Source organism: Ananas comosus, linkage group 16 (assembly GCF_001540865.1).
Source record: "Ananas comosus cultivar F153 linkage group 16, ASM154086v1, whole genome shotgun sequence".
NCBI lineage: Eukaryota > Viridiplantae > Streptophyta > Magnoliopsida > Poales > Bromeliaceae > Ananas > Ananas comosus.
This window is the reverse complement of record NC_033636.1, coordinates 10,413,917-10,439,244: the sequence shown is the minus strand read 5'-3', so window position 1 is coordinate 10,439,244 and position 25,328 is coordinate 10,413,917. Positions and strand designations below refer to the sequence as shown.

Sequence of the window (25,328 nt, the reverse complement as noted above, 5' to 3'; positions counted from 1 at the left end):
CGTTTCGTGGGAAGCAAACAAAGGGATTATAGCTATATACGAATCCCCATTTTTTCTCTCTGGAAAAAAAAAATCCCCCTTTTTGAGCTGGTGGCGTGGAATAATCTTGTCAGTTAATTAGTGTATTCTCGGATCTGACGGCTGCGATTGTGGAGAGATTTTATTAACCACCATTAGAATTTAGATTTTGTTTGAAATTGAGGACAGATTGCGTTATATGCAGTTAGAAAGTATGATAGAAAAATACTATGTTTGTTTTCGTACGTAATATTACGTTTCTGGTATCGCGATGAGTTCGTTACTATATATTTTGTACGATCTCATTGGAGAATGCAAAAATATATTCTTATATATTTTTACCTTATTAATTTTATTTAATAACGTCAGATGTACTTTAATACCAGACTAGAGTCACTAGACCTTTGATTGTTTGATCCATATTTTATTAGTTGAGACCCACTTTGGCTCCAAACTAGACCATAATCCACTCCCCAACTCAGATGAAAACTCAATATGAAAACACTAATTACTATTGCCAAAATAATTTCTATTATTGTGAGAATAAGTATGTTCAGATCATGATTAAATATGTAAAACATGTTATGATAATATCAAAATATATTTTGCCACTATAAATTCCCATAAAAATAAAAAAAAAAACGAATAAAATGGTGTGGGTGTTCTTATTTTTCGCTAGTGCGGTTCATTTACCTCCCCTTGTTTCCGAAAACAAAGGACAATCGCTTGTATCAAACCAGTTAAGGCCCTCTTTTCTTTTGCTTTTGCATATAAAATCTAAATGTTCTCCTTTCGTGCCTAATCTCATTAACACAAAAGTGATCGATCCCCTGAGACGAATCAGAGGTAATTTTCCCATTTCATTACGTCAATCGTTTCATTTTAAGTTCTTAGTTTCCTTTTGTTATGTTAAAAGCCGTTTATTGTTCTTCTTCTGTATATTTAGATGGAAGCGGAAACGAATCCGAACAATAACGAAACTGTTACGGATCCAGCAAAGAAGGAGAAGGAGAAGGCGAAGGAGAAGAAGAAGGACAAGAGTAACGAGGTCAAGGATCCGACAAAGCTGAGGGCCAAGTTAGAGAAGATCGATGCGAAGATCGACGCCCTCAAAGCTAAGAAGGAAGAGATCGTAAAACAACTCTTCGAACTGGAGGGAGCAGCTACCAATCCTGCAGGCGAAGGAACGGCCTGATTCCCAGAACTATGCTGTTTAAGTTCGGAATGTAATCAAATTAACAGTTTAGGAGAGGTATTAAAGCTACTATTAGTTACCGATGTCGAAGTTCGAAGATGAACTACGTTTTGAAGTGTTCTGCAAGGCCCGAACCAGTTAACGCTAAAAAGTTGAATGTATTAATGAATGCAAATGAACTCTGCAATTTGCGCCTCATTTAGAAGTTGTGCATCTTCTTTTTACAGAGAAAATAAAAATTTAAGGGTGTTTAAACGTACAAACAGCATAAACAATTAAAAGATCCACGAGGAAGAACAATTACTCGGGTGTAGAAGAACCAAGGCAAATCAAGCGTCGGCAAATATACCTGCAACCACTGTAACCGTTATGCAGTTTCTGTATTATCGTAGCTTACGAAAGTTGAGAACTGGAACGGTCGCGGACTTGGATGTAAAGTGTTTTCAGGATCATCACGCGCAGGTATGTACGAGCAAGATACGACGAGATCATGCACCGTTGACTTTTCAGTAAGAAGAATCTTAGCCGTCCAATCATAATAAATTAATTAAGAACGCAAATGTTAACTCACATATACGCTTCGTTTGGTTTCGTTTGTTAACAGAGAATCAAATGAGATCGCTGCGAAATGTGATACCCCGATACAACCCTGCGGCGCTGATCGACTCCACGACCACCCTCCCCCAAATCCACCAAATCTCCTCCATCATTCCTCTCATATCCTCCTCCTCTTCCTCCTCCAAGACCCAAATCCACCAAATCCACGCCCACCTCCTCGTCGCCGGATTCTTAGGCGACCCCTTCCACTACGCCAAACTCGTCGCCGACTTAGCCCTCTCCTCCTCCTCCTCCTCCTCCTCCAACCTCGCCTACGCCCACCTCCTCCTCCGCCGCTCCCCACACCCCCCATCGCTCTTCGCGCTCAACTCCCTCATCCGCGCCCATTCCAAGGGCCCCGACCCGCTCCTCGCATTCCCCCTCTACCGCCGCCTCCTCCGCTCCCTCCCCCCCGACAACTTCACCTTCACCTTCCTCGTCCGCGCCAGCGCCGCCGCCGCCGCCGCCTCCGGCCCCGCCGTGCACGCCGCAGCGCTCCGCCGCGGCCTCGCCGCCGACGCTCATGTCCAGAGCGGCCTCATCCACATGTACGCCGAGCTCGGCCTCCCCGCCGCCTCCCGCGCCGTCTACGACGAGGTGGAACGGCCGGACCTGGTCGCCCGAACCGCCATGGTGGGCGCCCTCGCCCAGTGCGGTGAGGTCGGCTCCGCTCGCGAAATGTTCGACGAAATGCCCCGGCGGGACCCCGTCGCCTGGAACGCCATGATAGCGGGGTACGCCCACGTGGGTCGGTCCAGGGAGGCGCTGGAGCTGTTCTCAGCCATGCAATCGGAAGGGGTGAGGGTGGGCGAGGCCACCATGGTCTCTGTCCTCACCGCGTGCGCCCACCTTGGCGCGCTGGATCAGGGGAAGTGGGCGCACGCGTACGTGCAAAAGCACAAGCTCCGCATCACCGTAACGCTCGGCACCGCCCTCATTGACATGTACTCCAAGTGCGGCAACATCGAGCGCGCCATGGAGGTGTTCCGCTCCATGCGGGAGCGGAACGTGTACACGTGGAGCAGCGCCATCGGCGGGCTCGCCATGAACGGCGCCAGCGAGGAGTGCCTCGAGCTCTTCGACCTCATGCAGCGAGAGGGAGTCCAACCCAACGCGATAACCTTCCTCTCCGTGCTCCGCGCGTGCTGCGTCGCGGGGCTCGTGGACGAGGGCCGCGCATACTTCGCCTCTATGCGGGCGCGCCACGGGATCGAGCCGTGGCAGGAGCACTACGGGTGCGTGGTGGACCTGTACGGGCGCGCGGGGCGCCTGGGCGAGGCTCTCGCGTTCATCAACGCCATGCCCACGGCGCCCCACGCGGGCGCGTGGGGCGCGCTCCTCCACGCGTGCAGGCTCCACGGGGACGTGGCGTTGGGCGAGCACGCGACGCGCCGGATCCTGGAGAGCGAGTCCGCGAACGACGCCGCGCACGTCCTTTTGTCGAACACCTACGCGGCGTCCCGGGACTGGGCCGGGGTGAGCCGCGTGCGCGAGTCGATGCGCGCGAAGGGGGTGCGCAAGGAGCCCGGGTGCAGCGCCATAGAAGTCGGCGGCGAGATCCACGAGTTCTTCGTGGGGGACAAGACCCACCGCCGATATCGGGAGATGGAAGTAATGCTGGGGGAAATGGCGACGAAGTTGAGGGAGGCGGGACACGTGGCGAGGACGGAGGGCGTGTTGTTCGACATAGAGGAGGAGGAGAAGGAGGGCGCGCTGAGCTGGCACAGCGAGAAGCTCGCGATCGCGTTCGGGCTAATCGCGTCGGAGAAGAGCGCGGCTATAAGGATAGTGAAGAACCTGAGGGTGTGCTGGGATTGCCACGAGGCTAGTAAAGTTATATCCAAGGTGTACCACAGGGAGATTGTGCTCAGGGATAGGAATCGCTTTCACCATTTTAAAGCTGGGCTGTGTTCTTGTATGGACTACTGGTGATAGTTGTTTTTTTTTTTTTTTTTTTCAATTTTTTTTTTAACGAATTAAGTTGGAAATATAAAATATCTTGATTTTTCAAACATAATATCTCGAACATCAATCATCTAAGTCTCCTACTATTTATGGTAGGAACAATGAGTAGCTTTGTTGTATCGTCGAGGAGTTGATTAGTACTAGGTTGAATTTTGGGCGTTTGATGATTTATGGTTTTTATTATTATTCTTCGTGAAGTTGAGAGTACTCACTTGTCAACTCATCTATGTCATCTATTTCCACCAACTTCTATCGTTAGACAAAAGTTTTTAGTGTAGACTTAAAAGTTTATATCAGTTTTTAATGGTATAATATTCTTCTTTTTTTTTTTAACTATAATGTATTTGTTTGTTCATTAAACATATAATCAATGGGAAAAAACTTTGTTGGTTGAAAAGCCACACCCAGTATTGGCAGTGTGGTCTCTTATGATTGTGAGCCCATTAATTGAGAGGTAGGGGTTGCATTGCATGTATGAAGGCAATCGTATTACATCATGGTACTGGATATCCATGGAGGCCACTGGGCCCTCATTTCTCTTATAAATGGGCCCTTTAATATGGGCCCATTCGTTAGTTATGGCCATCCATAGCAAATAGAGTCTCACTGTTAAGTCTTAAGTCTTAACCCCTCGCTTTTTTTTTTTTTTTTTTTCACTCTCTTTCGCTCTCTCGCGATGCTTCGGAGATCGCTCTCGCGACTCTCGCCTCTCCTCTCCAATGGCGCCCTCCGCCCCCTTCCTCCCCTCTCCTCTCTCTCCCTTCGCCCTCTGCGTCTCTCGTCCTCCTCGCAAACCCTAAACCCTCCTACTACTCCTCCGCCTCAAGAGGACGACGCCATTAACGACCTTGAAGGTCCCGCCCCGAGGATGACCGTCTCGATCGATCGCTCCGGGTTACACAATCCCCCAGGTGCCAATTCTGAGATCTCTCTTGAGTTTTATGAGTTTATTTTCTTCTCTTTTTTTTACTTGTACTGTATTGATTGGTTACTCCTTTTGTGGTTTCTAATTGGAAGAGCACTCGCATGAGGCTTCGTCGGATTCTGAGCTCGTTAAGCATCTCAAGAGCATTATAAGGGTTAGTCCATTTTTAGCTTTTTTTAATTTGTTTTTCTTTCCTTAGCTCCAATGAGTGGAAATTTCAATTTATGTAGTTATGAATGCGATCAAAGATGCTAGCTGATTTGTCCTCATAAAATACTTCAAATTGTAAAACACATAAGATATTGAACATTTGATCAAATTTCCAGCATTATTTTTCTGGTTGGATCTTCCGCGATTTAGAGTTATTTTGTGCATGATGTTAGTAATGTTTCTTTCTAATCAATTATTCGTGTGCAATAGTTTCGTGGAGGTCCAATATCAGTTGCTGAGTACATGGAAGAAGTTTTGACTAATCCGCATTCAGGATTTTACATTAATCGAGATGTATTCGGCGCTTCTGGTGATTTTGTCACGTCTCCTGAAGTGAGCCAAATGTTTGGCGAGGTATGTTGGTCATCTGCCTACTTTTTTTGTACTTGGTTTATAGATTATAGATGGACTAGTTCAATAAATGGCATACAACATGTATAGTAGATAATTTTATTTGTTATAGTGCCCTTAACAAGTCTCCTAAAGTGCATCTAAAGTTCTCTTAGATCTTTGTCGCTTATCATTGTATAGGAAGGTTTTTAAAAAAATGAGCTTTCACTTAAAAGAAAATCAGTATTTATTTAGTAGTTGATCTGCGTTGACATTTTAGCAGCGCATGCTCGAACCGGATGCAAGTTTAAGGTGTTTTACGGTTTCTTCTTACCTTAGATGGTTGGAGTATGGACTATGTGCCTTTGGGAGCAGATGGGACAGCCTGAAAATGTGAATCTAATTGAACTTGGCCCAGGACGTGGTACCCTAATGGCTGATTTACTTCGTGTAAGCTGCATTGTTTAAGCCCTATTTATGTTATGATATATGAAATTCTGAAGTTCTACTCAGTGTTGAGGCCTCAACCAAACTATTTTAATAAAATGTTTATTCCTAGGGCTCATCCAAATTTGTCAATTTCACAAAGTCGCTCAACATTCACTTGGTAGAGTGCAGTCCTGCCTTGCAGAAGGTTCAGTACAATACATTAAAATGTGCAGAGGATGTTCTTGGTGAAGAAAGTAGCACAAAAAGGCCAATTAGTGGGATATCCGGAGCTCCGGTTCATTGGCATGCCGCTCTGGAACAGGTTCCGTCCGGATGTATGAGGCCCGTCTTAATATCATTTTTTTTTTTTTGTGGGTCGGCTTATTTTGGGAAAAAAATCCTTTGGACATCAATATTTGCATTTTGCACATGCATCTATTTAGGTTCTAGCTTATTAAGAAAAGTATCGTCCTCTACCTCAGAAAGGTTTATATGATATGTCACCATATGCAAAAGAATGTTTGTCATAATAACTCTCTTCCCTTTATTATTTTGGTTTACAGTGCCAACAATTATCCTCGCACACGAGTTCTATGATGCTCTACCAATCCATCAATTTCAGGTTAGTCAATGAGCATTTAAAATAATTTCTTGATGCAGTGCTGAGCTTGGCCTCTTTGCTCTTAGCTACTCATTATGAATAATTGCACCTTTTTGTCAAGAACTACTATTTGTCCTGTGATAATTATAAATTCTGGTTGAGTTGCAATTGAGATTGTGGATTTTACCTTTTGGCTGCAGAAAACTTCACGTGGGTGGTGTGAGAAGATGATAGACGTCTCTGAGGATTCATCGTAAGTCCTGAACAGTTGATTTTGTGCTGGAAATGGATTCCAGAATATCATTTATGAAATCAATAAAGCATTTAGTACTCACTATCAAGCAGGTTTCAATTTGTTCTATCTCGACATCCCAGCCCCTCTCTACTTTACCTATCCAAGCGTTGCAAATGGGCTAGTGCTGCGGAAGTAGAGCAGTTCGAACATATTGAAGTGTGTCCGAAAGCAATGGAGCTTACTGAACAAATTGCAAAGAGAATTAGTTTGGATGGTGGGGGAGCTCTGATAATTGATTATGGCAAAAATGGAATTGTTTCAGATAGTCTGCAGGTTCAAATATTTTCCCAAGTAGTTTGTTTGTTTGTTTGTTCGTTTTTGGCCCCTTGGTGTTGAAAATTATTTTAATCACTTACTGGTTACATTGTTCCCTATGCAATCAACATGCCATATGGAATCTTTTTTTTTCTTTCTTTTTCCAAATCTTTTGTTTCTTTCAGATTATAGGCTGACACCTTCTGGTACTCAAAATCATGGACATGCAGGCTATTCGGAAACATAAATTTGTACACATACTTGATGACCCTGGCTCCGCTGATCTGAGCGCTTATGTTGATTTTGCATCCATCAGGCATTCGGCTGAAGAAGTTTCAGGTTTGCACAGCTACATATTATAATTATTGCTGAACAGGACTTTACTGTTTACATTTAATCACTAAAAGCCTAGTTGCTCCAGCGAGCTAATGCAAAAATGCTATCTTGGCTGAACTGTTTGGAAAAGCACAAGCTTTCTGCATCTTTATTGGAAACAGTTTCTTACTACAGAAGAAGCAAAATCGACCTAAACATATCTAATTTATTACTCAATAATTTTCTTTGCTGTAATTTGTGCAGAAAATATATCAGTTCATGGTCCAATAACACAATCTCAATTCTTGGGTTCGCTCGGCATAAACTTCCGTGTGGAAGCCTTATTGCAAAACTGCACCGAAGAGCAAGCGGAGACTCTACGAACTGGCTATTGGCGGCTTGTGGGGGATGGTGAAGCTCCATTTTGGGAGGGACCTGATGAACAGACGCCCATCGGTATGGGTACGAGATATTTGGCCGTGGCTATTGTTAACAAGCGGCAAGGTGCGCCCGTTCCATTTGAATGAAAGTTGACAAAATTCATTTTTGTGTAACAAAACTGTTTTTAGCAGTCAATAACCTGTGTTTTAGGAAAATAATGCACGAGATTATTTAATATTTAGCACTGAGATGCGGGAGGAAAGTGTACGAGTAGAAGAGATGTGATGTATTATTATGCTGCTGCTTTTGGGTGGACCCTTTTAGGGTAGTAAACAAGAATTGAATTAGTTTTTATTTCTGTGATGTTTTGATCTGTATTTTGCTCTGCAAGTTTAGATTGTTTATTTTCATTAGTTAATTCGAAGTTTTCACTTGTATAATGATGATGCCTTAGAGAGACTATTGTTCGCCAACACGCACGCATCCTTTTTGAATGCATGAACATCATATCTCTTTCGTTTACTATATAATTATATAGTATTCAGTAGATGAAAAATGTGATCAAATATATATATAATAGATATCATATTTAACTTTCAAATTATTTTTTAAAATAGAAATTTCTTGCTTTCAATTACACACAAAAAAAAAAGAAGAAACACTTCAGTCTGGGTATGTTAGCATTAGGTAACTTAGACATTCAAAAAGAGTAATTATATGAAGGCCGCAGCATTGTTTCTTGGCCGATCTTTTTTATTTTGAAAACTCGGTTATACATTATTGGTCAACAATGATTTTTCGAATGAATTAATACATAAACAATACATGCAAAAGTTACATAAGAAGTTCCCAAAGGAAATATGCATAAACACAAATTTGGCGTGATCATCAAAACACAATTTCCATTCGTTTCTCTCTCAAAAACTACAATTGTTCCAAATGATCAGTCTAAAAAAAAAAAAAAAAAAAAGCCTAGTAGTGGAGAAAACTTATCCCCCGGAACTTTTCTTTTTTTTCCAAAAGTTCCCATAGATTATTACCAACCAAATTTTTTCAACACATCCCTAGTCCTCTTCCTCAGCCGAGTAAAAACTATAACAATACAGGCCAAAATCCATGGGGGAAAATTCCCAGCCGAGAACCTCGTCGCCCTCAACCACTCCGGCGCCTCCTTGAAGAACAAAGCTACGAGCAGCGTGATCACCGCGACCCCAACCAGTATCTTCGTCACGGGTTTCACCAACGAATCCTTCACAAACCAACGAGAGTAACCAGTTTTTTTAGATCAATCGGGATCGATCGGGCTAGGGTTTCGAGTGTGAAGGAGGGGTAATACCTTGGGCTCGCCGTCGACGAAGACGACGGATCCGTCGGCGTAGGGGAGGAGGGATCGGCCGTTGCGGGGGTTGAATCGGACGGCGACGCTGCGGCCCGAGCTAGGGTTGAAGGCGTGGAGGGATTTGAAGCCGTACTTGTCGAGGATGTCCTGTACCTCGAGCTGGTTCTGGTCCCAGCCCCCGAGCCGCGATCGGAACACGTCGATGGGCCCCCGCCCGCCCCGGAAGAGGTGGATCTCCACCTCCGGGGCCTTCGTTTGGGCCGATCTAGGACTAGGGTTAGGGTTAGGGTTAGGGTTAGGGTTAGAGATCGGGGAGGGTTCCTCTTCCTCGATGGTTTCTTCCCGATCGCCCTCGTTCGCCATTTGGGTTTGTGAAGGGTAAGCAAGGGAGCAGGTGATGTCTCTCTCTGTATCCGTATCATATATGGGCGCCCAATTTAAGTACAATAACACAATAAGCCCAATAGCATTAATGGGCGCCCAATTATGTTGGGTCCCGTCCCAATAACTTTACTGAGCCCACTAAGCCCAATAGCGTTAGTGGCTCTATTATTGTTGATAGGCCTTCTAAAACTAATTGTTGGGTCCCAACAATTTTATTGGGCTGTCACGAATAGTATAATTAATGCCAATTAGCATTGAGGATTGAGACAATCCTTTTGAATTTTTAGTATTTAAAAAAAATAAAAGAATGAAAATACTCGAATTAAAAAAGAGATTTGTGAATGAATTCGGTGTAAAATTAACGCGTATTTGTAGGTGTTCTCTTTTCGTCATCTGCTTATGAGCACGACCAAACTTTTACAAACGTATAAGACATAACGCACATTACAGATGCAGTATTATAAAGAGTCATTCAACACAACAACTCAATTGTTACATGAAATAGCACAATGTCTTCACATTACATATAAAACAACAGAAGCAAGAGCTGCAGCAGATGTTGCTTTTCGCGACATCAACGCCTCCATCCAACTTGGATTGCTCTATCTGCTGATAAGAAAAAGTAGATGTCAGAGTTCTACATTTCCTATTGAAATACGATTCTATTGTTATGAATAACCTTTGCGCTTTAACTATAATCGCGAAAAATGCTGCAACTGGACGCGCATATTGAAGAGACCACAAGCCAGGAAAGTATAATCTCCTGATTCTGCTGTTCGTTTAACAAATTTACAGTAATTATGGTCTCCAATTTACTGGACTCACATCTTTGCATTGTGGACTAAAGTAAAATAGTAGGATTCATCTTACGTTGTATTATAAGTAGCTAAGGACTTCAGAGTTGTATTCGTTTTGTTTGAATCATGTCGATAGAAATACAAAGTCCAAAAAAGAGATTCGAATGATAGAGTTTCTCAGGGAAAGGAAGAATCAGCAAGTTATGTAGTGTGGATTGCTAAAAGGAAGTTGGCGCGGTAAAAGAATATATAAAAAGCAACGAGAAGGTGAGTAGAAGAGAGCCTTTAGGTACATACTTCCATCTCTGGTCGAAAAGAGTGACTTGTCGCTCTTGATCACTCCCTTGTTACCGGTAAGTATCATTCTTCCCGTGCGCGGTGTCTGTGAATTCAGCTTGCAGTTGGTAGAAGATGGCAGAGAATGGCGGTGTGTGAAGGCATTTTTCTCAACCGAATCCCCGACAAACCCAGGTGAGACCTGTTCCCTCAGTTTTGCTTTTGCTGATTCAGTCGCCGCCATATAGCTCGGTAAAATAGGAGCCTTTTTCACTGTGTTTTCTGAATTCACTGGAATTTCCCAGAAAGAAGACCTCTTCCTCATTTTATGAGCTTTAGGGCTATTTTGTTCGACCTTGAAGGTCGGCTCCTCCTCATTCACTACTATTGCATTCTCTGCGTCACTGATGCTCTGCGATGGCTTCAATTCGACTGCAGGACTAACATCGTTTACCGCATCAAACTGCCATTCTGCTGTCGCGGCATTTTCCAAAGCTATTTCCTTATCATGCTCGGCTTCAGGTGGTAGAAGAGCATCATTCCTCGCTTGATCCGATAAATCATCACTCCCCTTACCAGGGATATCAGATATCGAGCTTGGCATGTTGTTATCTTCGACCACTCTCTGTTCAGATGCCTCTGTCATCAAATTAGATACCTTTCTCAAATTACGCTTGACCCTTTCAAGCTCCGTTTGAGGACGTTCTGGATCAACAGGAGAGGTAGCAATTTTTCTCGCGTTGCGTCTGGGAACGTTTCTCTGACCAGATTCAATAGTTGCTGATTGATGTCTTTGCGCAATGCGCTTAGATTTTGCTGATTCAGTTTTGGTAGCATAACGATGGCTCTTTGGCTGAGATTTTGGGTCAACAATCTTTCTTGGTTGGGAAATCGGTTTCCAGAATTGAGATACTGTCCATCTCTCCAACCAGCTGAAGACGGAATTGGAATCTCCTTGATCGTATTCGACGTGTACAGGATTTGTAGCAGCCATTGAAGAAAGAAGCTAAGATAGATACCGAAGGAATAAGCACAAGTGGCATAAAATAACCGATATGTTATTTTTAACATAACAGTAACTTGATTATTTTTAACATAACAGTAACTTGAGATTACCCTGTAAATGAATGCATTACTCGACAACTCCACCCTCCAGGCATCCAGGGGTTTACCATCCTAAAAGACAGAAGAAAAACAACCACAATTTAGACCGAACACGGCTCGTTTAATGGACATCAATTGCAATTATCAAAAAGGTGAATAGAGAAACAAGTATGAACACATGTTTAAGGCGAAATGGAACATAAATGATAGATCTGTACATAATTGATTAAAGAAACATAAACTTTTAATGCCAGGTCTACGTAATCTTGAAGATAAGACAAAAAAATAAGTAAATGCATAGAGTAAACTGGGGATTCGACATAGTTACCACACCTTCTGTTGCCAAAACATCGTAGTGACTTCAAAGGTGACACTAGAGCGCCTAACACTTCTGCCACGAAATAGAGCTTGGAACTGCACGATTGCGTGCATGGCACGAAGAGTTGCAATGGCTTGTCTCCTCACCAGATGTCCGCGAATTAGGGCTTGCAGTCGTACGGCATCCTTTAATGCTCGGAACGCCCTGCGTGCCTACATCATGATGAATGTGGTCATCAGCATCTTAGAAACGTATTACAGCATTCAGATCTAATGAAACTGATGCTAGGTCAAGACATGTTCAAGAAGATCAATGACTCAATCGGCATGAGTACTAAAACCTATCAATCAACACAAAGTATAAGCGAACTTTATAGAAGTTCTTCAGCGTGGTTTTTCAGATGCATGTGCGCTGGTTTGTAGCTAGACAGCTCTGTTGCAGAAGAAGCTAAGGAACAGGGTAAAACATGCACATGCACTTGCATGCAGCTGCACATGAGTGTGCATTTCAGGGCATGTTTGTGTTTCAGAGAAAGAGAGGTAGGGCATCAGGCACTCGAAGAAACTACCAGTTCGACATGACAATGATTCGCATGTCAGACTTCAGGACAGACAAAATTACCAGATAACCGCGAAAGGCAGCTTGTGCCTTTACAGCAGCATGCTCTTCCCTAAGATATTCGGGATTACTCGATTCAGCAGATCCTCCATTTTGACTCACGGCGCCCACAACGGCTTCGTCGCCCTGTAAAGCGGAAGGTAACCCATTCCCGAGCGTTGGGATAGTTCTGACGCCTTCGTTGCTAACAAGCACGATATCAGAGATCACGAAGGAATTCTCATCTGACGCAGTTCCCGGTCCCCCGACAGACCCTTCATCATCACTTCGATTCTTCTGCAGTTTAAAATGGAAATCATTCACAATTCCATGCAAAAATATGTTACAGCAGCAGGGAACAATAATGCATGAGAAGAACAAATAGCAAACAGTATATGAGCAGAAATTGAAGAGATGTCTTTTCCTGATCTCGTAACATAATCACATAACAGTAGAAAATAAGGATGCAATAACACTATCTGCAACTAAAAACTGCAGCAAAAGAGATTCATACCAAGGAATCCTCTCCCTCATCTTTCGCTGACCGAGATTTCGACGATCTCTTCCCGAAAAGCACTCTCTTGATCCACTTCCCCGGAGATTTCCCCATATCCGAAACCGCAAAATATTCTACTCCCTAACAATTTGGCACCAGAACCTGCATAAAAAGCTAGATCAACCCACAAACCACAGCAACCAACATTTGGCTACTCCACAATTATGAGCAAAGTTAACGCAACATGCAGGTGCACAAACTACTCAGTAAACTACATACAATAAAAATGCACGAAAAAGAGTCAGTGAAATAGTGAGAATCAAATCAGTTGAATCAGTGCACCTTGTATTCAAACCTTTTAAGGGAAGTGAAAAAGATTATGTATGTATCAGAGAACAACACTGAGCTCGAAGCAAAAAAGAGGGGCTTAGATCTCAGAGATTCTGAAGCTCACCCGAAAAGAAACTCTGCTTCTCTCTACTTCACCTCCGTTTCCAAGTTCCAACACACATGAAGATCAAAAAGAAGAGGGGGAAATAGAAGGAAAAAAAAAAAGAAAAAGGAAAAATAAAGCAGGGGTGGTGGTTATGTACAAGGACATAAATAGAGGAATTTAATGGTGTTTGGAGAGAGTGGGTGAGAATGGTTTGGAAACACATGCACATAGAGAGAGAGAGAGAGAGAGAGAGAGAGAAGAGAGAGAGAGAGAGAGTTGCTTTAAAAAGTGAAACATAGCAAATAAAGGATAAACTACAAAAACCTTTCTTGCACTTTTTAACCTGGGTATCAACTATCTCTGCATTAAAAATTACGTAATGTATTTTGTCATTATCTTAAATAAACTTAAAAATTTTAGAGAAACAAATTGGCACATAAAGTTGGTTATGATTAATGCATTAGAATTACATAAATTGAAAAAAAATGTTACACAAACTATCAATTTCAATAGTATTAATAAAATAAGCCGTAAATTTGATTGACGTTGAGATACCGAATAATGTGGTACGTCAAATCATTTACTAAAATTTTGAAGTGTAAGCAACTAATTGACGTAATTTTTAATGTAGAAAATAAATAAGATGTAACCCAAAGCCTAAGATGAATTTTTACAACTAAGCCGAAAATAAAACTCGCAAAGAAACTCATCATAGTTGGCCTCTTTCATTGTCACGCAAAGAGCCATGTTTATTCTACGTGTCACCATCCGAGTCTTTTTACAAATTTTAAGCTAATTATTTGCACCACTTTTCAAACCAAGGTCAACAGCGTTTGAAAACTTTATCTTGCACCGGGTGTATACACACATCTCATACACCACACCACCAAAACCTCATCATAGACCATTCCGAAATAAAACTTAGTTCACTAACATATTAATTGTTGAATACTTTGGTAGGTGGGTACACCGGGTGCATGGTGTAACTTTCGACAACAATAGTAATTCACAAGGAACTCTTGTGACCCCAATTTGCCCATGCTTTCGTGGGGTATTTACGAAGATGCCATGACTTACAGGTGGGTTGTTGAATATTAATATGATCGAGACGATTTAAAAACGGACGGACGATCTCGACCGTCCAACTACTTGGAGAAATCAACTCCGGATGACGAGTGACCGTCCAACTACCTTGATTTTAGAGTCGCAAAAAAAAATAATAATAATGATAATAAAATTAAGATAAAATCTTCAAATACTGTTCCTGTAGTTTCGCATTTTTTCTCACTTTAGTACCATATTGTTTAAATTATATCACTTTCGTATTCTGTGGTTTTCTTGTTTTCTTTACCTTATCTCCTTTGTTATTTTTTTCGTTAAATTAATGACAAAGTTAAAACCACATGATACTAAAGTAAAAGTTCGGTGAACAAGTGTACTAAAATAAATATTCGATAAATCATAAATGAGATATTTGAAGTTTTTTTGTATATGATTTAGTAAAGAGTCAACGAAGGCAAAAAGAAAAAAATGAAACCACAGATACTAAAATTATATACTTTAAACTATATAATACTAAAGTGAGAAAGCGCGAAACCACGTAAACGAAGTTCACCGAAAAATTAAAAAAAAAAATACTATCACCAAACCGAGTAGTGGGCCGAGAGAGTGGGCTAAATTGGCCCATTATATGCTGGGCCGGAGCAGGCCATGGGCCGTAGAGCACATTTTACCCTTTTTTTTAGCAACTTTATTATTCAGTGTTGCCACTTCGGCCCATTTTAAATAGGTAATAGTGATGGAAAAGTAATGAAAGGGTTTTAGCTTATGTACCACTTACTATTACTCAAAATTTTTGAATTTACTCTTTGTTTTTCAAAATATCCTTCAAAGTCCCAAATTTTATCAGTAAACCCTTAAGTGTAGAGGTATATTTTTTTAAATAAACAATTGTAACCAAAAAAAGCATTTTGGTTTTTCACAAGTTAGATAATTTAAAAGTTTTGAGGATTATATTAGATATTATCTCACTAATTAAACATAATAACCGTGCCTCGCACTTATTGTTATTCTTATTTGTACTGTTTTTTTGGTTAACCAAGAGATCGATTTAGTAAGAAATGAGTTAAGAATATATACATTAACTCTCTTACTGACGTGAATAGGTAGAGATTAGAGAAGCAAACTCGTGACCTCACAAAACGAAAAAATTTTTAAAATTATAATAATATTATATAATATATATCAACGTTTGTGATTAAAGTAACACAAATATATCCCATCCTTACACATCTTCCTGTCAAATCAGACACACCCTGTGAAATAAAATTCTATTTGAAAGAGATTTTGTTATATACAAAACAAAATTTAGGGCACTCAAATGAGAGTTATTTTTCGCATGGGCCATAGAGCCATTAACAGTGTTATACATCTCAGCATACATATCCAATTACGATTGATGGGGTCAACACGCAGTTGAATGAAATTGTGGATCTCTCTTCTCCTCGTGTCTCTACATATAACAATCGGAATACGACATGTCATGGGAAAATTCCTTGTTCCTCTGCAGCTAAATTGTTTGATTGTAGAACAAATCAAGAATCTTAATGCGTAGGAGGATAAGGACCCCCCCCCCCACTCCGATGTAAACATATAACAGTTCGACCACCCGATAGAAACTTATGCACAACTCTTTATCAAATCCTCCTAAGATCCCTCGCAGCTTGATAACGCTACAAAGAAGAAAAAGGAAGAACAGTATATCGCAAGATTATAATATTTTAACTTTTCACCACAGCAGAAGCCGGTACAGAAGATGCTTGAATTTAATTAAGGGCTCGTACGGAGTGCTACGCGTGGCAAAAGGCGAGGCATGATAAGGTTTTATAAGTCAAAGAAATTCCCCGGCTTATTTTCCACAACTCTAAGCTCGAAGACAAAAGGGGAGAATCCCGCGTCCCCTCAATCTAGGGAACGCTCAAATTCAACGTACACAGCTTAAGATGGCATAAAAAGGGCACCAAAGGAAATGAGGAAAAGAAGAAGAAGCATAAAAAAGTGACCAAGTTCATGGCCCTCCTCTCGCCTTTTGGGTCGACACATCGTTGTCTTCTTGTCCCTCTACCGACATGCTATTTAGACGACGTCAATGACATAATTATATTTATATATATATAGATTTTCATATTCATGAAAGAGACAATGCTCCAACCAACCAACTTCTATTTATTACTATACCAAGGATATAAGATATAGACCACCTTATTATTAGAATAATTCATAATGAGGATATAATTTATGTATAGTCCGGGTACTACTTTAGATGACTTGGTCATTTTTATCTACTCTTCCATTAATGGTCCAGAAGATGATTATATATATATATATAGAGAGAGAGAGAGAGAGAAAGAGAGTAGAGCTACTATACTATCGAAAGTATGGAGTATCTGGTGCTTTCGATTTTTTAGCCTTAGATAAAAAATTATACGGTTGGAATGATTACGGTCCTCCTAGGATTGAATAGTATTCCTAGGATTGAGTAGTCCCTATAGAGTAATAGTATTAATCCAAAGATTAGAAATGATCAAAACGATTGATCTAAGAGAGAAAAATTCGAAAGCATCAAATCCTCTATACTTCCGATAACATAGTAGCTCTACTATATATATATATATATATATATATAGAGAACTAGGCTTAAATACTATCAATAGCTTTGGTGCTATTGATTTTTTAGCCCTTAGATTGAGAAATAGATGGTTAGGATGATGTGGACTTCCTAGAGTTGAGTAATAATTAAAGGGTTAAATCTAACGGTGGAAAACTCAATAGCACCGAATCTTTAGTACTATCGATAGTATCCTATCTGAATTATATATATATATATATATATATATATATATATATATATATATATATATAAAATTTTTCATAACACAAATGAATATATAAAGATAATATTATAAAGCTACGAGGTTGATAGAGCTGGTGGAAATCATTGTATAATATTAAAGTTTAGAGACTGAAATGTTTAGAGCAAAGGCCTAGGTACAAATTGCAACGTCATTAAAACTACAACAATCCATACGTTTTTAGTACGTTTTTGCCGAGTACATGTATACTTGAGAGGGAATGATAGATCAGTTTAGAGAAGAATCTGATCATGAGACCCAACAACATACATACACACATACATATTAAAGAGAGAGAGAGAGAGAGAGAGAGAGAGAGAGAGGATTCAAAAGAACACAGATGATATTCCATTAAGATCTGTGCGACTAGTCAAAGCCTGAAGAGTTACATACTTATATTTATATATATAATTATCATCCTAGGATCTATGGTTTTTCTACATATAAAGAGTATTGTATTTTATCAGTTAGAGAGCCACTTCAGGAACAGCAGGTTATATGATTAGGAAGCTACACCGGACTCGCGCTCCAGAACATAGTTAAGTGTCTTCTGCTCCGCATCCCAAACCAAAGATGTTTCATACTCCGGAACATATTCCTGAGATCGGAAAAAAAAAAAAAAAAAAATCAAAATAAGATTTAAAAGTTTCTAAGTTATCACATTATTTCATTGTTTTTGGTCTTTCTCGAAAGCGATAATTTGGATTAAAGGTTAAAAGTACTAGATTTCACCCAAAATCTCAAGTCGTAGGTCTATATTATTTAAAAATAACATTTAAAATCTGAGAATTACCTCCATCTTGCTCACTAATTCCTTTGCAGTTGAGGCCGAGATGACAATTCGGCGCGCGGCTTGGGTTATAAAGCCCTCCTCGACCGCCAGATCAATGAATGACAAGAGCGAATCATAGAATCCATCAACGTTTAGAAGACCGACCTAGCGTAGGAGTAAAAAAAAAAAAACCCAACCATATTTTGTTTATTAATCACAACACAAACGTAAAGTAATCCATAGAAAAAGAACATCATAAATCACTAATTTGTAAATAATCTCAAATGCCAATTTGCATCTTGGTATAATCGACAAATTAATTCACCAGAAAGATCTGCTTATGTTAGACGAATCTTCGCTGACACGTCACGGGCTCATTACTGCTAAAAGTATGAATTAAGACAAATATAAAAAGGAATGCAACTGCGTAAATTATGGTAGTTCCTGGTTTCTATTAGAATAACATTACTTGACCAGGTAGATCCTGTATCTTATTGACCGCTTTCGCTTGTAAAAGCAACAGCAACCTTGGCTATAATATAAAAATATAAAACACCAATAGAGGATAAGATCCTAACTGTGTCATTTCCTTAGCTGTATGCAAAAGTAAACAAACAGTACAAAGAATATCTCCTAAGAATCAATATAAACAATGGAGAGCATGGATTCCATGAGTATTATTATTATGTAGTCTCAATTGTAAACAAGACATTAAATTATCACATCCTTGTATTTTAATCGTTTCATACGTGAACGAAGCCACATGATTAACAGTTCAACCACCGGATCAAACAGTAGGCATTGACCTTGTAAAGTGTATAACTAACTCTGTTTACACAAGCAAAAGCTTAATCCATGTCATGACAAAAGTAAAAGCTCGATAAGGGAATTTACCGGCTTCTTGTGGATGCCCAGCTGAACCCAGGTGATGACTTCGAGCAATTCCTCGAGAGTTCCATATCCACCTAGAATTGTAACATGTGTGACGCTTAAGATGATGCGTAATATGGTAGTTCCTCAAAAATAAACATTTCACTTGTAAATTGATAGATATAAATAATTACACCTAAGATGAAGAGAGAGTAGCATACCAGGCAGCGCAATAAAAGCATCTGCGTTGCGAGCCATCTCGGCTTTCCTTTCGTGCATTCCTGAGACAGCTCTAACTTCTCCCACAGGCTCTCCGGTTACCTGCGTAGAGCAAAGTTAAAGGATTCATAAATCTGCACCACCACAGGAAAGTTACAATCTGATGCTGTAGAACATGCCCAGTACTAAGTCAAAAGAATAGCTCAACAGAATCTGTGAAAGTCTGGGGTTTGCATGTTTAGCAATTTGTGCCATTTTAGAACTTTATTTACATCAATTCACTGCTGCTCCAAGGCTAATCTGATTCCCTGAATCAAGCTATTCTACTGCTCCAGGTTTACTTACTTTTCACTTTAGGTAGTGGGTAAGGAGGTAGGTACAAGGGTGTTATAGTCAGTTAGTTACATAACTTTACTAATAAAAAGATCATTCTGTGTAAAGAATACACAAATTACAGTCAAAAGATAAAAAAAAAAAAGAAAAAAAAGGAATACTAGTGAGATGACAGTAGGTAAAAAATTTCAATTCTGAACTCACCTCCCTTGGCATCAGAGATTTTGGAATAACTCTGCACACAAAAAAGAAAAAGAAAAAATAGAGGGGGGAGTGAGAAAAGTCATATAAATGTTGTATTCAGAATTAAGCTGTAAGATGAAATGAGTACAAAAGCAACCCCAGCTTTTTCAGGTAAAGACAACTAGGCAAGGAACAGATAAGAAACAGCCTTGAAACTTTTATAGAGAGAGAGAGAGAGAGAGAGAGAGAGAGAGGAACATATCTTTCACTAGCAATGTCTTTTAGAACCATACAAAAGATATATACACTAGATAACAAGAAGTGAAAGAGCTGCACCTTTCTGAGGAGTACCAGGGAGGTGCATCTATTCTAGTGAAATAAGTAGGACAAGATACATAGAAACATTAAACATGCTCATGCCACATAAGGCAAAGATGACGAGCCCCGTGTAAATGAGGACAAGCCCAGAGAAGCTGCCATTTTGAGCAATGAAGCATGCACCAAAATGAGTACAAAGCAAAAATAATCCAAAAAAAAAAAGAAAAGAAACCCCACAAACACAAACACAACAAAAACACTACAAAAGTTAAAACACATATATAGAGTAATGAAAATATAGAGATGGAGAGGACAAAGGGTGAGAGATATTACCCTATGACATGTCTCCCCCCATCATGAACTGCATGAGAGACCAGGCCCATCAATCCAATGCTCCCTCCTCCATACACCAAGTCTATGCCCTTCTCCACCTTCATCACATAAACATACATACATACATACATACATACATACAAAATGAGTTAGTTTTAGCACATCAAATAATTAAAAACAACAACAACAACAAACAACACAACAACAACAACACTTGGCCACATTTTACACCATTAGCAATGGATGGAAATAACAACAAAATTGCTTCTTCTTTTTTTTTTTTTGATTGATTATAAGTAGTTAATTACTGTGAAAATATAAATGTAAAGTGTTAAATATTTTGTGGCAGTGATCATGCAAGAAGGCTGCTCAACAGCCAGCCAGATTACAGCTAAGCAATCCCTCATGCCAAATCACCCAATCCCCCACCACCTCCCTGATTCTCTCTACAAATTATTATTTATTATTACCAAAGTACAATTAATCTTAAAAAAAATTGAAAATGTTAGGAAAAAAAGTTGATTTTTTCTAGGTAAATAACCCAAAATAGGAAAAATAATCAAAAATCCGCAAAACCCAATAAGCCTCTACTATCAAATGATCAAAAAATATAGCAAAAAACTCAGAAAAATTACTGGGTTCCACTTTAAAATTTTTTTAAAAAACAACCAAAATACCACTTCCTACATCAAATACGACACCCTAGCGAACACAACCTATTCGAAATAAACCACAATAATCATCAGAAAAAGATAAAAGTTTATTTCACTTTTACAAAAAGAAAAAAAGAAAAAAAAAATCTCTCCTTTATGGACATTACCAGCTCCTTCCCCAGCTCCACTGCGGCTTCTTTGTAGCTCGCCTTTTTCCCCGAAGCGCTCCCACAATACACGCAGATCCTTCGAAACCTCGACCCCCTCGTCTCCTCCGTCACCTTCTCCCTCTCACCCTCCATTGATTCCTCTCTCTGTCTCTCTCTCTCTAAACCTCTCTCTCTCTCTCTCTCTCTCTCTCTCTCTCTCTCTCTCTCTTTCACTCTCTAAACCCCACCCCACGGTGTGTGTGTGGAAATTGTGGGGAGTATACAGGGAGCACGACGACCGCACGAGGCACCAATGGGGACCCCCTTTGCTCCCCATCCTCCACACCCCCACTCTATTTATAGGGACGCATAACGGCGCCCGTTAACGCCGTTCGGCTCCTCTCCCCTAGGGTTTTGGGCCCAGGGGTGTACTGAAATAGTGTGTGGGCTCCGTCCACCACGTCATCCGTCAACCAATTAAATATAACCTTTTTCACTATTTTTAACCAAAAAAAAAATCATGACGGTTCAAAGTTGTAATAAACTAAAAGAGCGTTTCCTAAATAAAATTTTAATAAAAATCAAAAATAGATTTTAGAAGCTGATATGCTTAATATTGTGAATCGTATTTGATAATCTAAATTTTGGGATTTGAAAGATTTTGAAAGATACGGTGGACCGAGTCCAGGGAGAATTTTCTGAGCGGAGCGAACCGAGAGATACGGTAGAGATTTTTGCGGTGTAAAGCGCATTTAATTATTTAAACTGGTGATCCTACGGCGGGGGATTTGCCACGTCGAACGGCTCGCGATAGGGTACACTGTGTATGTGTGTATACTCTTTTTTTGTTTGTTGTAAAGCATGGTGTGCTAAGTAATTGAATGAGGAGATTTGTAGTGTGCTAATTTAATGAGGAGATCGGGTCGGATTCACCGGGGATAAAGGGCGCGTTTGAGCATTTATTTTTGCCTATGTGCTAATATTAACCTTAAATATATATATATATATAAAGAAGGTTTCTTTGTGAGATTACAAATAAGAGGATTTGTTTATCTAATTTGGTTCCTTAATTATTAAAGTTTGTTTGGGATTGACCAAAAAAAAAAAAAAACACACAAAAAAATTATATAACACAAATTTCAAATATGAAAAATATTACTATTTCATTAAATATTTTTATTAGTGATGAAGCAGGTTAAAAAAAAAAAAAATAAATAGACCGCACTTTCCTATAGTACAACGTCTATCTAGATTATTTACCATCTAACCTACTTCAATAAAATTAATTTGATGTAAATTTTAAGCCACATATTTATTTCCAAAAAAAACTTTCTCCTAACGCATTTCAGTTTTATATACGTGATGTAGAATTGTAATATTATTTTGTATTATTTGTATGTCCTTTATATTATTATTATGTTTTTCATACATGTGATGTTCGCGAAAAACACTTCCTTTTCGCGCAACTAAACTCTCGTTTTCCACAAAAATTAATTAAAAAAAAAACTTTCTCCCTACGGTTTCACATTGTGATTAACATGTTGGACCATTTCATAGGAATCAAGAGTCCAACCCTTATTGGGTACATAATCTATAGTTAATTCCCTACTTAACCAAATAACTCTGATATATGTATATATATATCATTTATGTACTCACTATTAATGAATGAGACTAAGATACACTGAATAATTACTTAGATTATCTTTTTATACACCGTCACGCATCTCATGTGCCAAGTTTGTTTTCTCTAAAAAGCTCTTATTTATTTTATTATTCTCTAACAATGACGTATCTATAAACACCCTAACATGCTCGCAACAACACCTACAAATCCAAACAGGGTAATAAATATTCCTAATACTCTTTCAAAGTAATGAATCTTAATTTCCATTCGCAACTTATAAATTATTGTAACATTTTAGAATTAGAAATAAAAAACCTGCAACTTACAAGGGTCCAGCAAGGCTATGTATCGTATTATTTGATTTCGTTGACTTCATTTGGACTTATTGACGCACGTTATTGAGGAATTAATTATCCAATTTAATATCAAAAATGTTGAGGATCATTGGTCTTATTTGATTACATATTAGACTAATCAAGTGGTATAAACTGAGCAAAATGCTATACATTTTGTAGTAGATAGCTATAGTTAAGAGTAAGTAAGGCGTTTTATGTTTTAACTCTCATAAAATTATAAAAAAAATTGCATTTACTATAATATTTATAAACAAATAAAAATAATATTAATGGTGATAATTTTGGAGGGGTATCTCAGATATTTTTTAAGTGTTGAGAGGCTTGAAATTGGCCTCTAATGTTCTAAAATTTCTAAATTGGATTATGGTAGCTAATGTGTGATGTGAATGCGAGGATGAATTGATAATTAATTCGTGATTAGTGATAAATAAAATAATAATAATTAGAGTGATTTGAAATGGGAAAAAAAAAAAATAGTTTTTTAAACGCGTGGGATGGCGACCTCTCTCTCACGCGGTGACGCCTCTTCCACCGTCGCCGATCGCTCTCTCTCTCTCTCTCTCTCTCGCTTCTGCCGTAGCAGTAACTCCATGACGTCATGATGACGTCACCTGCCAGCTGCCCTTTTTATCTCCTTTTTGTTTTTGTTTTTTTTTTTTTCAATATAAAAATATGTAGGGGCTCTATCTGTTTTAAGAATGCAAATAAATTCGGATCGGTAGAGCTCCTGCGTTCATCCGCACTGAATGGAATAATAAATTGAGTCTAAAGCGAGACTAAAAAAAAAACTTTGTTACGAGCCGTTCTAATTTGCTAGTAAGAAAAGAGAGCATAAGGATAAAAATTTACTACAATCTGTTCTCATCTACATTCGTTCTAAATAGAATAGTAAATAAAAATAATACATAAAATTAAATTAAATTCGTCTAAATCTATCATGATCTACCAAATAAATAAAGCGAAAGGTTAGTAACCTCCTTCGCTGTGAATTTATCATGTATTGTATTTTGACCTGCCGTTTCTTTTTTGGTCAACAGTTTCTATTTCGTCCCCATTAACTATAAATTTTTTTTAATAGCATTCAAAAAAAATTAGTATAAAAATTTAAAATATTTAATTTAGCAGATTTAACTAATTTTTCAAAAATAAAAATAAAAAAAAAAATTTTGAAAAAAAAAGAAATAATGGACAGTTCGTTCACCAATCTAAAACATGTCCGTAATTTGGCGCCGCAAGGGCGCCCATCTCTGTGGGGCCCCACCACTTTCCCACGTCGCTTCACGCTTTCACTCGCGGTACAGCCCCGGTGTCGCGACCCGGGCTCCAAATTACGACTTTGCCACCCCCCGCGCGGGTGCGGCGTTTTCCCCCGTGCGCAAAGGAGAGGACTCGCCGGCTCGTAGCCCCAGCCGTTGGATCCCGACCGATCCGCGCGATGGACGGTGCAGCTTCGGCTGTGGATTTAGCGCTTCGATCGTTGGTACGCTAAAAGCGGAGGGGAAATAGCGTCCGTTGGATCGGGAACGTACGGTGCTCTCGTTTTGCAACAGCGCTAACGATAATGGCATGTTGTATTTTACGTACCAGGTGTTCGGGGGTATCGACCGTGGATCGCGCCGGGAACGCCGAGCCGAGAGTTAAGGCCAACCGTCCATTCTCGGCCCGGCCCGAACCGGACCGGTCGGGATTGTTCGCATTGAAACCGGTCTAGTTTGTTAATTAAAAAATAAAGATAAAAATTATAGAACTTATCTGAATTATATTAGACTATTTCCAATCTATTATCTAACATTTTAAAAAAAGAATTTACTTTATTTTAATTAATTTATAATAATAAAATGGCACTAAGTATATTAATAAAATATTTTAAATTTTAAAATTAAAATATCGCTGGCCGATACAAATCAAATAAAATGAGAGGTAGGATAATAAATTGAAACTTTAAAAATGGAACAATAAATTTATAGTACCATGTAGTTTCGTATTTTCTCACTTTAGTACTCTATAGTTTAAAGTGTATCAAGTTAGTCTCATGTAGTTTTGTATTTTTTTACTTTAGTATTCTATAGTTTAAAGTTTATCAAGTTAGCACCCTATAGTTTCGCACTTTCTCACTTTAGTACTCTGTGATTTAAAGTGTGTCAAGTTAGTACCCTGTGTTTTCGCACTTTTTTACTTTACTATACTGTGGTTTAAAGTGTATCAAGTTAGTACCATGTGGTTTCACAATTTCTCACTTTAGTACCTTGTGGTTTAATATTTCGTTAAATTATATACAAAAAAACTTTAGATACCTTACTTAGGTTTATCGAATATTAATTTTAGTATCCTTTAGTTTTA

The 25,328-nt window shown here is 39.2% G+C and overlaps 5 protein-coding genes across 8 annotated transcripts; 2 read left to right on the top strand and 3 right to left on the bottom strand.

The window, feature by feature from the left end:
- LOC109721956 (putative pentatricopeptide repeat-containing protein At5g40405) lies at positions 1,821-3,742 on the top strand. Its single transcript, XM_020249788.1, has 2 exons — positions 1,821-1,900; positions 1,964-3,742. The coding sequence occupies exons 1-2, from the start codon at positions 1,826-1,828 to the stop codon at positions 3,740-3,742; spliced, it is 1,854 nt and encodes a 617-aa protein (XP_020105377.1). The 5' UTR covers positions 1,821-1,825.
- Positions 4,426-7,893, top strand: LOC109722638 (protein arginine methyltransferase NDUFAF7, mitochondrial). 2 transcript variants are annotated; one of them, XM_020250741.1, is made up of 10 exons: positions 4,426-4,686; positions 4,793-4,854; positions 5,121-5,264; positions 5,580-5,690; positions 5,800-6,004; positions 6,233-6,291; positions 6,471-6,523; positions 6,616-6,838; positions 7,051-7,159; positions 7,400-7,893. In XM_020250741.1, the coding sequence occupies exons 1-10, from the start codon at positions 4,452-4,454 to the stop codon at positions 7,660-7,662; spliced, it is 1,464 nt and encodes a 487-aa protein (XP_020106330.1). In that variant the 5' UTR covers positions 4,426-4,451; the 3' UTR covers positions 7,663-7,893. The 2 variants fall into 2 exon arrangements, with proteins under 2 accessions (XP_020106330.1, XP_020106331.1); XM_020250742.1 differs by lacking the exon at positions 7,400-7,893 and having other exon boundaries at positions 7,006-7,159.
- Positions 8,311-9,275, bottom strand: LOC109722308. The gene is made up of 2 exons (XM_020250325.1): positions 8,853-9,275; positions 8,311-8,765 (listed from the first exon to the last, which is right to left on the bottom strand). Exons 1-2 carry the CDS (start codon positions 9,216-9,218, stop codon positions 8,553-8,555), a joined length of 579 nt encoding a protein of 192 aa, XP_020105914.1. The 5' UTR covers positions 9,219-9,275; the 3' UTR covers positions 8,311-8,552.
- LOC109722307 (protein IQ-DOMAIN 31-like) lies at positions 9,574-13,511 on the bottom strand. Of its 3 annotated transcripts, none has more exons than XM_020250322.1 (7): positions 13,184-13,511; positions 12,847-12,990; positions 12,357-12,629; positions 11,750-11,947; positions 11,429-11,488; positions 10,334-11,318; positions 9,574-9,848 (listed from the first exon to the last, which is right to left on the bottom strand). In XM_020250322.1, exons 2-7 carry the CDS (start codon positions 12,940-12,942, stop codon positions 9,814-9,816), a joined length of 1,647 nt encoding a protein of 548 aa, XP_020105911.1. In that variant the 5' UTR covers positions 12,943-12,990; positions 13,184-13,511; the 3' UTR covers positions 9,574-9,813. The 3 variants fall into 3 exon arrangements, with proteins under 3 accessions (XP_020105911.1, XP_020105910.1, XP_020105912.1); XM_020250321.1 differs by having other exon boundaries at positions 13,283-13,511; XM_020250323.1 differs by having other exon boundaries at positions 9,574-9,845; positions 13,283-13,511.
- On the bottom strand, positions 17,327-21,323 carry LOC109721972 (probable cytokinin riboside 5'-monophosphate phosphoribohydrolase LOGL8). Its single transcript, XM_020249809.1, has 7 exons — positions 21,024-21,323; positions 20,204-20,301; positions 19,574-19,604; positions 19,039-19,138; positions 18,842-18,912; positions 17,969-18,112; positions 17,327-17,773 (listed from the first exon to the last, which is right to left on the bottom strand). Exons 1-7 carry the CDS (start codon positions 21,156-21,158, stop codon positions 17,678-17,680), a joined length of 675 nt encoding a protein of 224 aa, XP_020105398.1. The 5' UTR covers positions 21,159-21,323; the 3' UTR covers positions 17,327-17,677.